The sequence below is a fragment of the Choristoneura fumiferana genome, chromosome 16, assembly GCF_025370935.1.
Source record: "Choristoneura fumiferana chromosome 16, NRCan_CFum_1, whole genome shotgun sequence".
NCBI classification, from domain to species: Eukaryota; Metazoa; Arthropoda; class Insecta; order Lepidoptera; family Tortricidae; genus Choristoneura; species Choristoneura fumiferana.
Window position 1 is genome coordinate 20332384 of NC_133487.1, and position 13989 is coordinate 20346372.

General features: G+C 38.2%; 1 protein-coding gene across 2 annotated transcripts in view; it reads left to right on the top strand.

The window, feature by feature from the left end:
- Positions 1–13989, top strand: part of js (jiangshi) — a 141444-nt gene that overhangs the window by 74097 nt on the left and 53358 nt on the right. For both annotated transcript variants that reach the window (XM_074099636.1, XM_074099635.1), the window contains exon 2: positions 2940–3026. In XM_074099636.1, coding sequence (XP_073955737.1) covers positions 2940–3026 — 87 coding nt within the window. The remainder of the gene's footprint in view (positions 1–2939; positions 3027–13989) is intronic.

Sequence of the window (13989 nt, forward strand, 5' to 3'; positions counted from 1 at the left end):
CATCCAAATAACTAATTACATTTACTTTTAAATTGCGTAAATGACATTTTAATAAAGGTCCTTAAGCTTTATGGATGATTGATCATCCGATGTGACAACAATATGTGTTACAATGTTAAACCTAGTGTTAATGTTAACTAAAGTGTTACAAGTTTAAATTGTTAATTATAGTTCAATCATCAATCAACGTCTGATGATTAGATGAGATGACGATTTTGATGCGGTTCAATGTGATTTGCCATGACACGTGCCAGATATGAGAAGCGCGAGCGACGCGACGCGTATCTAGTGTTGTAAAATTTGGTGTTGTAAAATCTTCATTTCGAGACTTGAGTAGTTTTTCAAGACTACGACTCGTTAGTCACATGAGTCCTTTGAGTCCTTTGAGCCTTCTGAGTCCTTTCGAGTCTTTTAAGTTCTTTGAACTAGACTGAGTCATGAACTTGAGTTGGTGTATTATAAATATTATAATAGCGTAATACTGGGTGATTTTATAATAATATCGTCATCCATATTTATTTACTAATCTGATTGAAAATAAATCGCACAATAAAAATAAGTAACAATTAAATCAAAACTATCCACCTGAAGCTAATAAATCAATAATAAAAGCTATTTTTATTTACTTCAAACTACAGCTATTGATTTAGAGGACTCAGTCATGAGTTCTTTTAAAAAGACTCAGTCTTTGAGTTCTTTTCGGCAGGACTCAAGTCTTTTTACAAAAGACTCCAAATCCTGAACGACTTGAGCTCTAAGTATTATTTATATGAGTCGAGTCTTCAAAAATAGCTCAAGTTTTATTAAATAAGATTCCAAGACTTGAGTTTCTTACAGCACAACGCGTATCGCCTTTTAGCAAAGCTATACGAAGGAAAACATCGTAAAGACTGTACACATACACCTGTGAAGAAATTAAATGGTGTGAAATTTGCAATCTGCATAGGGCCTGCGTGAGAAGTGGCTTTGGCATTCCGAGAAGAAAAGATGATGATAATCAAATTTTTACTCTTATTTAGGAAGATTCCTAAATACCAGTAAAGTGTCTTTATAAAAGATATTACGATTATTATTTTGTGATAACATCATTATCGATATAATTTAGGTAAAATGGTTTTTAGGTTAAATGAAATTGAATTATTAAATTAGAAATTGTTTTCTATTCATTGTTTTTATTGCATAATCCATATTTATGTCTATTTCACATTTTCGACTGCTCAAAAGTTAATTGGAAGAGATCGTTCTTTAAAGATAAAACCGTCTATTGTTGACCTCTACTTTTTTTTTTTAACATGTTGTGTATCGATATATCGATATTGAATATCGGAAGTTGATAAGTGAGAAGTCACTATGACAGATAGGCGGTTGAATTTTGGGTTTCGTTGTCCTCATATTATACGAAAAGTATAGCACAGAAATCAATGATATTTTACAATCAAGATATTATTCATTATATTTTCTATGCCTGTGGTTTTTCGATTTTTGTAAAAATGCTTTATTAGTCTGTAATTCTCGTGCAAAGTTGATGTCTTTATTTGTCGACTTTTGAGCTCCTGTAATTCTGATATTACACATTTATATGAAAAACCACAGGCATAGATAATTACGTCTAGTTCATACTTACAAATTTTCATCTATTTCTGTTGCCTAGTTTTCAAATGAGACCGGGACTACGTTTGCATGGAGAATGGAACAAAGAGACTTCTCTTAAGCGTTTCTATTGGTTCATGAAAAACACATTCCTCATGGACATCTCTGATGGAAACGTAGCCTTAATCACGCTTGTTGTCCATAACCAACTTTGGGGATATAATAATGATAGAAACATCTCGCATTACTCATGCCGCCCACTTGGTCATTTACATGAAAATGTTGTCTTCTGGTGACAGTTTGAATTATTAATCTAGTTTTTTGTCTGTTTCTCCGACTGTCCAGTTCCATGCATGACTCACATTAATATATTCTTTTGCTTTTATTAGACGTTTAGTCAACGAAATGTGAGTTTATATTACCTACAATAAAGTTTTTCATTCGCGCTAGGTGAGATCTGAACTCACATATTTTTAACCCCCGACGCAGAAAGAGGGGTGTTGTAAGTTTGACTGCTACGTGTATCTGTGTGTCTGTCTGTGACACTTTAGCTCTTAAACGGGTGATTCGATTTAATAATAATTTATAATAGGTCCATTTATTTCGGGCAACTTAGCCCATACAATAAATACCTTACAGACTAACATAAATATAATCAATAATATTTAAATAAAACTAAATTGGTGACATTGGTGATTTAAATGGAGTTTTTTTTTTTATTTGAAAGCAGGGTTTCTAGCGCTAGTTCTTAGACATGTTTTATCAAAATCGGTTTTTGCGATACTTATTGAACTTTGAAGTGACAATGTCGGGGGTTTCCCGACTCTTTGTTGGTAGGTTATTTATTTGACCGTGCCCAGCGTGGTAAATCCAATTACACTATAGCGTTCCCGGAAAATCCACACAAATAAATCGATCGCTTGCACGTCAATAGTGGTACATCCCATTTCAAAAATCCAGCTATCTAAAGCAAAGCGAACGAGACGCGATAAATTATATCATGAGACAGAAAGGTCGCGCAATACTAATAATGATGTATCAGACAAAGATGACGTACTTATATTATTATCTCTCTCGTTGGCTTTACTTTAAATGCTTAGTACCCATAACACAAGCTTTGCTAAGCTTACTTTGGGACTAGGTCAATTGGTGTGAATTATCCCGTGATATTTATTTATTATTATTTACTAAATTTCGTCCAAACTTGTCTAGTAGTTTAAGCGTAAAAAGTGAACTCTATGGCAAACAAAATTATACAAAATCATGTGTAAATCTTTACCTATGTTAGCGAATTAATGATTTGATTGATTTATTGCAGTAAAATAATTTTCTGTTCTCTTTGCCCCCAGGGTCGGAAGAGAGGCTTCCATAACACCAGCTTTTCATGCGTCGGCCGGACGTCGGGGTATTACGCTGATGTGGAAACTGGATGCCAGGTAAGAAACAAGATCTGTTTTCATCCTATATACGCAGACACTCGTAATATACCATATATTTTACATATCGTAAAATCCGTTAGATCACGAAATTCCTAGGCATATCATGAAATGAAGTGCCTGAGAAACAATACGGCAGATCGATTAGAGCAACGCATTCGTCGATATTTCTAGCTCTATACCGGGCACATCGTGATATGCCGAAAAAAATAAAAATTTAGGTACGACGAGCGAAGCGAAGCGTTGTGACCACAACGCACGAGCCGAGCGAGCGAAGCGAGCGTGTCGCGGCAGCGGACGGCGAAATGCCAGAACCGATATGGCGGCGTTTCATGATATGCCTAGGAATTTCATGATTTGCCTAAACGTCACTAGGCAAATCGTTAAACGTTGAGTTTTGAACGATATGGCGGATGTCCTTAGGCAATTCATGAAATGATTACGATTGGCCGCCGACATAGTCATGGACTAGCAGACAGACAACTCACAGCTAAAACAATTGAAGATACTTGAAATTTGTAAGCCATGTTCTTTAAAGCGCTCGTTTGTTTTATGCGATAAACGCTGCGTTAACGCAATGCGTTTGACGCACAACAATTTGCATCAGATAATTTATTTACCAAACATTGTCTCATGCGGTGAGCGCAGCGGCAAACGCATGCTTGGTAAATAGATTGCGTAGATTGTGATTGGTTGGATTAGATGTGCGTCAAGGATCATTTCAATAAGTAAATGCCCTCAGGACTATTTAAAAAACTCTGGTTTCGGCGGGGAAAAAAATATGACTGACAAAAATTATGGCAAACAATACATTATGACTTTCAAAAATTATACGACTAGACACCCAATTGAGTTCATACTTTCCAATATAATAAACATCAGAACGCATAAACGAACTGTAGTGTTTCTATAAATAAATGTTACGGTCGCTGGAGTAACAACTCATCTAATTAATGGAGCCAGTTCCGCTGGACGTAAGCATCACGTGCCAGTAATTAATGCTTACACCGGCCAATGTTCCGGCTCTTTCCCTTTCATTGGTGCTAACGATAAAATAAAATTGTTTAAAACGGGGAACCAATTGAAAAATTGAGATAAAAAATCTTGTAAACTTGTGGGTCTATTGTATCTATTGACCGCAATATAGACAGTCAGACAGGCCAATAACCAGACCAAGAAGGATATGACGGAACGATTTAGACGTGTACAAAGGGCTGGTCTGCCATTGCACCAGATTGGGAGTTGTAGAGGTCAAGAGGGGGCCTTTGCTTTGCAAAAAAATAAAAAATAAAGCAGTGGGACGCCGTGACAAGTGTCCAAACATACTTAGGTACCTACTTGACCAAACTCTATATTTTTTGGTTTATTATAATCCTATTAAATTTTATTATGCTAATTTTAACAATTATAGGTACAAGAGTTGTAATATAATTTTGTTTTGAAAACAAGACTTTCTGGTAAGTTCGTCGCGGCGCATTCTTTTTGATAATGATGGTTTTTACAAGAAAGCTGGTAGTAGGGATATTTGAAAACAAGACTTTCTGGTAAGTTCGTCGCGGCGCATTCTTTTTGATAATGATGGTTTTTACAAGAAAGCTGGTAGTAGGGATATTTGAAAACAAGACTTTCTGGTAAGTTCGTCGCGGCGCATTCTTTTTGACAATGATGGTTTTTACAAGAAAGCTGGTAGTAGGGATATTTGGAAACAATATTTCTAGTAAGTTCGTCGCAGCGCATTCTTTTTGATAATGATGGTTTTTACAAGAAAGCTGGTAGTAGGAATATTTGAAAACAAGACTTTCTAGTAAGTTCGTCGCGGCGCATTCTTTTTGACAATGATGGTTTTTACAAGAAAGCTGGTAGTAGGGATAAAAAGTGAATATAAAAGCCCTTTTGCGACCTACTTAACGAATAAAAGTTTTTTTATGACTCTATCAAAATAGAACCGAAAAATTAGTTTTTCTTCCAACTATGCTTTAATTTCATCAAAAATATCTGCTATATTATACGAACTCTGCCAAAGAAAGTAAGAAATTAAAAATAAACAAATTGGCGGGAACCTTGCGAATTTCCCGTGGACATTTTTTCAGAGCGCGAATGTAAAGTTACAAAAATGAAATCATCGAGTGCTAGTGACATTTCTTTCCTATTAATTGTTTAGCATGAGTTTTTTTTTCGTCTACTATTCCTGTAGTTGAAAGAAAAGTAGATTATGCACCTCGCATTAAGTAATTTTTATTGCCCTCGTGCTTTTTAATGCCCTCGCTGACGCTCGGGCTCCAAATCGGCACTCGGTGCAGTTATAAATGACTTTCTGCTTGGTGCAACAATCTACTATATAAACACACATTAACGCTGAATAAAACGAATGTGTTCCGATCCGATAGCTATTATTGCGACTTTGCGACTGTTCGAAACAATCAAATATAGAAACAAAGGGTTCTAAGTTAATTTCCCAGGAAAATACAAGTGTTTGCTTGTATAACTGTCAAACTTTAAGAAACAAATTGCACCCAGCCATTCTATGGAATTTAAGACATTGAATGAGCTCTCCAAGCACGCGATTTCACAAGTCGTTTTTAACATCATAGTTACATATTTTCACACAAGTTATTACTTCGTTTAAAACTCGACAGGCCCTATAACACGAAGTGCAAAACTCGAACTTCGTATGTTGCCGTCCCGCTGACGCTTATGTCATTTAATGCGGGAGTGAAAGGGACGGTGCGATACGAACTTCGATTTGCGAGATCCGTTGTAGCTCCTCAGGTTAAGACGAGCCCGAAGCGACAAATCGTATTAAAACAAGAAACTTAAAACTAATTCTAGATCCAAAGCAACACCGTGTTAAGATTGATTTTACGATGGCTTCACTTTTGTAACTTAGTACAATTTGTGGTTATGTAGTTATAGGATGCCCACGATACTATTCGAAGGTTGTGCGCCGTTTCGGGAGCGCCTACATATTAATAAACTTTCGGTACGACACACATTACTAGTCGTAATTAATTCTTAATCGTGTAACTATTGTCAATGATCTATTAATGCTTGTACCAATTATGTATCGATAAATGATTAATACTTTTGATAATTTTTCGTTTTCTTCACTTAGGTTTTACTGAAAGAACATCGGTATGAAGTATCATGTTTTTTAATTTAGCGATTAAGATTTCAGTATTTTAGATAATTACCTGAACATAGATGTCGCTAGTGCTGCTGCATAAGTAGCGTAGTAGAAATAAGCAACCTGAGATATGTATGCATAGAAAAAAATCGTGTCTAGATTCCTGTCCAGCGGTGGTGTAGGGGTTATAGCACGCAGCACGGATTGCTGAGGACCTGGGTTCGATTCCCAGCGCTGGTCCCTTTTTCTGGTTTTTCTGTGCATCCATGTCTCAGTTTGTATTTTCGCTACCAAAAACTGATAATAAGAAATAAGTCATTAGTGTCGGACAGATTATTTTTTGTCATATAAATTTCAGCTAACATATTGCAAAACCTGTGAAGATATTGCAACTTACCAAACTCGTCAAAAACCGTAAGCAGCGCAGGCTCTTCGTAATTATAAACATTGCCGAATAAAACGGCAGTTAAAAAATAAAACCCATGGTTTTCGAGATTTATGAACCATTATAAAAATTTCGCAAGACCATCGTAATAAATATGCGCTTTAAGCGAAAAATTATCTTATTTTCGACGTCTAAAGGTTTGAGTTGAAGAATCTGCTGCTATCGAAACTGACCGGGGCAAATGTCAACGTAATAATGCGCCGATTGATGGTTCGACATCAAGAATGTCATAAATGGTTACGATGTAGTTACTGAGTGTGGCGTATAAATCACTTGCACTTTGTAAACATATCTGCAATTGCATCGCGTGAAAATGAATCAGCTGCGGGCTTGAGTTGATGTTTAATTAAATTTCTGTTAACCGACTGCACATAGTCTCATTGTTTAATCCAGCTCTACTCAACCTGCGGCTTCATAGTTGCCCCCCTGTTTTGGTGAATGAATTTTGACTTGACGGTGAGACTGAGAATGGACCAATGTTGGGAGCGTGGTTGTAGACTACTGCAGGGGCTACGAAACTCGAAGTTCGTATCGTACTGTCCCTTTCACTCTCGTATTAAATAATATAAGCGTCAGCGGGAGGGGACGATACGAACTTCGATTTACGAGTAGCCCAGCTGGCTGGTCGTTGCCATAATAGTCTACTGTTCAGTTCACTGACATCATTTAGATAATGGCAAACACTAACCCCCTTATTCATAAAACTTAACAAGCCTATGTTAACTAACAAATGCTTTGTCCCTTTCTAACAAATACAAATGTCGAAGTGACAGATAAGGACAAACGAATTTTAGCGGCATTTTTAACTAAAATAGGTTTGATTGTCGTATGAATAAGGGGGTAACAATTTAATTTCGCACATGAATTCCGAAAAACTCAGAGGTGCGAGCCGATCCTCTGCTTGAGAGGCCATAGGTCAAACCACTCGGCCACCACGGCTTATTCAACTGTACTGAGCCCGCGTGGGAACTACGGCCTAAGCCCTCTCATTCCGAGAGGAGGCCTGTGCCCAGCAGTGGGACGTATATAGGCTGGGATGATGATGATGATGATGAAATACTATCAATACTATTTCGAGTACAATTAGACAGCAAAATTTTAGTTGAACACGCGTGAGAGTTAGTTTAAAATGCGACCACCATGTAAACGAAAAAAACCGCATTCAAATCGGTCCACCCGTTTAAGAGCTACGGTGCCACAGACAGATACACAGACAGACACACATAGCGGGCAAACTTATAACACCCCTCTTTTTGCGTCGGGGGTTAAAAAAATGGCAATGAAAAACGTTCTATCAACCTAAAACCATAAAAGTTCTGTTGCCAGCAACAATATTTACGAGTATTTTATCGTGTTCTGGTATTATGCCACTATTATTTGAATACCAGACTAAGCAAACATCTTGCCAATTATGTTTACTTGCTTGTAGGCACAATGTCGCCTTGACATCGGTTCCATAACGATCGTTAATGTTTTAACAATTAACATCCCACTCAGCACTAAACACAACCATAATGTGGTTCATGTAAGAACCGTTGTTAATTATAAATAGATTATAAGATGCTAAGAAAAATGTGCAGTTTTAATTGTGTACGTTTTTATTGTCTTTTGTGAGCTTCTGCGCTGCGCAATTGTTTCAAATTACATTTAATTGTTGTGTGAGGTCTTGTTATTGAACCTTGTGGTATTTTTAATACCAACTAGTACATTAACACTACTGGTAATTAAAAAAACCGGCCAAGAGCGTGTCGGACACGCCCAAGATAGGCTTCCGTAGCCGTTACAAAAAAAAACAAGAATATTTTTCTACGATACGACTTGGACGCATTCAGAAACGACTGGCAAAACTTAGCTGCCGACAGGGGAAGTTGGAAGTCGAGGGAGGCCTTTGCCCAGCAGTGGGACATAGAAAATGGCTAACGAAAAAAAAAAAATATTTTTCTAAGGACTTCGTATTGTGTACGGAATCTTCCAAGTTTACGTATATTTCATACCTTAGGCTGCTATTTACTCTTAAACAACAATTAATTCTCAAGCAATTTTATCCGTTATAATTTTCCTTGTAAATTTGATACATTTACTACCATCCTGATTTTTGAACTGAATTTTGACGCTCGACTAATGAAAATTTGCACTTTAAAGTTAAATATTTCGCAAACAGGTCACTGAATCGAAGAATCGGTAAGGCAACCCCCAAATGGATTTAAAATACCTATTTAACGATACCCCACACTATAGGGTTAGTCGAGAAAAAAAATCACCCCCACATTAAGTCAAAGTAAGAAAGAAAGAAAGAAAGAAAGAATTTATTTGAAATATAACAAGGTTACAATTTAGATTCATCGGCGGACTCCGCACTAGACTCTGGCCTGTATCGCGGAGACCAGGTCTAAGTCAAATATCTTTATTCAATTTAGGCTATAACAAGCACTTATGAATGTCAAAAAAAATCTATCACCGGTTCGGAAAAACCTCTGCTGAGAAGAATCCGGCAAGAAACTCAACGAGGTATATATATATTTTTTTTTAATCAGGTTTAAAATGATATGTATACATCACAAGTATTTAACACAACTTTATTTTTAACACAGTAGGTTCGCTATTTGAAGGGATCGCTAATGCGGATCGGAATTATTTCCAAATATCCCTGTCCATGATATAATCATTAACTTTATAATACGCCTTTGATATTAATGTCTTCTTGACAATAGATCTGAATTTTGTATCCGTTTCATTTATAATATTTTTTTGGAATTTTATTATGAAAACGTATGCAATTTCCCAGAAAAGACTTTTTGGTTTTAGCCAGTCTGTACGATGGAACTTTAAGCTTCCCTGTGTTTCTAGTAGCCTTTGGCTTATCGACGTTAGTGGAAAAATGACATGTTCTTCCTAACATACATGATTAAGTTAAGTCTATGGGAGGTACCCAAAAAAAATTTTTTTTTGTTTTTATATTAATGCCAAATTATAGTTTTCTAGTACATACGGTCTCTGAGCATAGCCGCGGACAGACAGACAGACGGACAGACATGGCGAAACTAAGGGTTCCTATTTGACTATGGAACCCTTAAAAGTTTATTGATGTAAAGGCACCACCACGATGGGCACCGGCAGAAAGACAGGCCGAGGTGAAGATGGCGGAGATGACCGGAACTGGGGCTACTACGAAACTCGAAAATCGAAGGTCGTATCGCACCGTCCCTTTCACTAGCGTATTAAATGACATAAGCGTCAGTGCGATGGCAGCATACGAAATTCGAGTTTTGCACTTCGTAGTAAAGGGCCCGAGCGAGTGGCCTAATATGTATAAAGCTCTGGATAGAGAGATGTGTCGGTCAAAAGACAAGCCTTTGTACAGCAGTGGGATGCAGATGTAGGTTTGTTCTCGGGTCTTGGTTGTTTAATATGTATTTAAGTATGTATATTTATCTATATAAGTGTGTTTATCCATTGACTAGTACCCATAGTACAAGCTTTGCTTAGTTTGGGACTAGATCAATTGGTGTCAAGTGTCCCATGATATTTATTTCAGATTTATTTATTTAAATGGAAAAATATACGTGATGGTACTAACTTACAACTATGTACTATCATAGCAGGTTACACATTGTGTGTGTGTTTCTTGTTTAACACTAACCGCGGGAAAATTCGCAGGGCAATAAGATAAACGCAGTTAAGATAAGGCGTGACGAAAGGCTATTTAACAAAAGTAGCTATTTAGGCCACCTCCGTAGGAGGTAGTAGGGCATACTAGCCGTTCAATGTAGGCGTACATAGAAATTACTATTTGAAATATTGAGTGCAAGGCAAATATTTTAACTCATTTCCGGGCCCGCTAATTTAGCAACGCTATGCAAAATGAATCTTAGTTTTATACATATTGTTTACTTATGAGAGATTAATTTAAAGACGAATAGTTTTTTTAATGACTACAATTAATTGATTTTGTACCATATTTTAAATGTGGCAAGGTCGTATATTTGCTTACATGTGGTCGCTATACGCGCTATGCCTGGAAAAGGGTTAAACCTCTTATTTCAAGTTCTCTAGTGGCGACCACGAACCGGAAGACGAAGCGTTGGCAGGCCTCCCACCAGGTGGATTGATGATATCGTGAGACTTGCGGGCAAACGGTGGATGCAAGTGGCGAGTTGTCGTTCATTGTGGCGTTGGGAGCCTTTTTCAAAAGTGGACGTCTTCCGGCTGATGTAGATAATTATTTTTCTGTGGGTGTAAAATTAAGAGCGGAACTTTAGTTGTGTATCTTCGGCATAGTTTGGTACACATTTGGACCGTTAAAGGCCTACGGTAGCTGACGCGATTTGCACGGAGCGGGTGGATGCCTTTTGAAAAAATAGTATGAGCACCCTATATATACTGTACTGTGTATATACTGTACTGTATACTGTAGTCTTTGCTCTAACTGCACGCGTCGCATGCGCCGGATTTTACCTGCACCCGTGCCAGAGGGGCTAGTCCGAAATTCGGAAATCGAAGTTCGTGTCGTTCCATCTTTCTGACGCTTATACTATTTAGTACGAGAGTGAGAGGGACGGTACGATAGGAACTTGGATTTTCGGTTCCCTCTGCTCGCTTATTAGGCTCTTAAGCAGGCTCTATACTACAAAGTGCAGACTTCGTATCTTGCCGTCCTACTGACGCTAATATTATTTAATACGAGAGTGAGAGGGACGAAACCATACGAACTTCGATTTCTGAATTTCGTAGTACCTAGCTTCCATTGACATTTATACCTGACCTGACTACGAAGCTTGAGGTCCCGGGTTCGATTCCCGTGTCGGGGCAATATTTGTATGAAAAGACGAATGTTTTTCTCGGTCTTGGGTGTTTAATATGTATTTAAGTATGTATCTATCTATATAATTATATTTATCCGTTGCTTTGTACCATAACACAAGCTTTGCTAAGCTTACTTTGGGACTAGGTTAATTGGTGTGAATTGTCCCGTGATATTTATTTATTTTATTTTATTTATGTACTTTACGGCACTAGACTGGCTGTTTGGGACAAAACGCGCGGCGCATCAATCATCAATATGACTTTGACACAACGCTGTCACGGACGTCAACAATAAAAAAAAAATGTTTTATTAAAAGCAAAAACAAATTACAAGTAGCAATATATTAAAGGTTCACAAATCCGCGCTGTTAACAAATCTTGTGCGCCGTTTTGATGTAAAGAAAACATGCAGTATACATAGATGTCGATGGTAGCCCCGATGGTCTTACTATGAAGTGCAAAATTTTAACTTCGGATTGGCGGTTCCCGCTCACGCTATTATTATTTATTACGAGAGAGAGAGGGACGGTATGATACGAACTTCGATTTTTGAATTTTGAAGCCCCCCAGTTTGTGTGGCTGGCGGCGTCATCTCAGTATCCCACACAATTGGGTTCGCACGCTACCGTTCGCAGCCCTGACCTGCTCGCTCCAACGGATTTGGATAATAGCATTATTTATTTATAAATATCAATTATCTCGTTAAACCTAAATAGTAGTAACTTTGAACGATGCTCGCGATTTGATTACCCGATTCGTGCAATTGTTTGGGGAAGATTTGGTAAGTGGGTTTAATAGAGCACGCAATAGAACATAACACGCAATATCCATACTTACTAATAGTATAAATGCGAAAGTGTGTGTGTTTGTGTGTCTATTGTCTCTCAAGCAGAGGATCGTGGTTTCAAACCCCGGCTCACACGTCTGAGTTTTCGAAATTCATGTGCGAAATTACATTTGAAATTCACCACGAGCTTTACGGTGAAGGAAAACATCTTGATGAAACCTGCACAAACCTGCGCAGCAATTCAATGGTGTGTGGAACTACGGCCCCACGCGGATTCAGAGGGGAGGCCTGTGCCCAGCAGTGGGACGTATTAGGCTGGAATGATGATGATGATGATGTTTGTCCCTCTTTCACGTCGAAACGGGTTGACGGATCGACGTGATTTTTGGTATGGAGATAGTTGTGGGCCACTTTTTATCGCGGGCAAAAGCTATTATATACGTTCATAACATCACGTAAGTATGGTTATATTATATCGTGTTTCTATTATATTTTCCGTTAACACTGTTAGAGCCACGAGAGACTTGCCATAGAACAATTTTATTTTATGTAAAGCTCCATGTAAAATAAAAACAGTTAAGTAAATACTTTTTAGTAATAATTACTTTTTAAACCGACTACTCGAAGGATGGTTATATTTTTCTTGAGCGTAGGTGTTTTATAAGTGTTTGTGCGTATTTATGTCTATATATTTTGCACTCTCTGTAACCTAACGGCTGGACGGTTTTTGAACAAATAAGGTTAGCCATTAGATTGCCGTAAATTCAGGGTGACAAAAGTTATTAAAAAATTTCAAAATGGCGTCCCTGAAAAAAATACGCGGCTGGCGGCGGGCGTGCGAGAATGCATGTACAAAATTTCAATTCTCGTATCGCTTCTTCTCGTCTCGCCTCGCCGGTGAAAATCACCATTAGTTTATGGCCAGAGAGTGACATATGCTACTTTTTATCCCGGAAAAAATGCACTGAGGGAACAAAGCGCACGATAAACCGAACTTCCACGCGAGCTAGTTATCTTTATAAAGTCTTACCCATAATACCCACTTCCTATCAAAGCATCGATCAAAGAGCAGCATCAGTGGGCGCGGAGTTCACCGCAGTTTTTTGTGCCACATCGAGAGCGAGAGCTTCGTGCTTGAACCAGTTCCGAACCTTGAACTTTCGCTGGTGACGTAACGAGCGCGCGGCCCACTGCGAGCGGCTCGAGGCGCGTTTTTCAGGGTTCCGGAGCCAAAAATGGCAAAAACGAAACCCTTATAGTTTCGCATGTCTGTCTGTCTGTCCGCGGCTTTGCTTGACTATCAGTGCTAGAAAGCTGTGTAATTTTGCACGGATTTAAATGTAAACTATGCCGACAAAATGGTACAAAAAAAAAATCTAAAAAAAATTTCTTAGGTTTACCTCCCATAGACGTAAAGGGGGTGATTTTTTTTCTCATCCAACCCTATAGTGTGGGGTATCGTTGGATAGGTCTTTTAACCATTAGGGGTTTGCCTAAGACGACTTTTCGATTCAGTATGTTTTGCGAAATATTCAACTTTAAAGTGCAATTTTCATGAAAATCGAGCGCAGTGTCGCACAGGTCTTTTCGGACTTCATCCAACCAGCGATACCTAGGTCTTCCGATTGGCCATCTTCCAGTCGGTTGTCTTAGGTATGCTCTCTTGGCCGCACGATCCTCTCCCATTCTCTCCACGTGGCCGAGCCAACGAAGCCGCGCAGACTTGCTTTCGCCTTTAATGTTGGGCTCGCCAAAAATCACATCGTAGACTTTATGTTGTACATAAAACTCCCGCGCCACATTT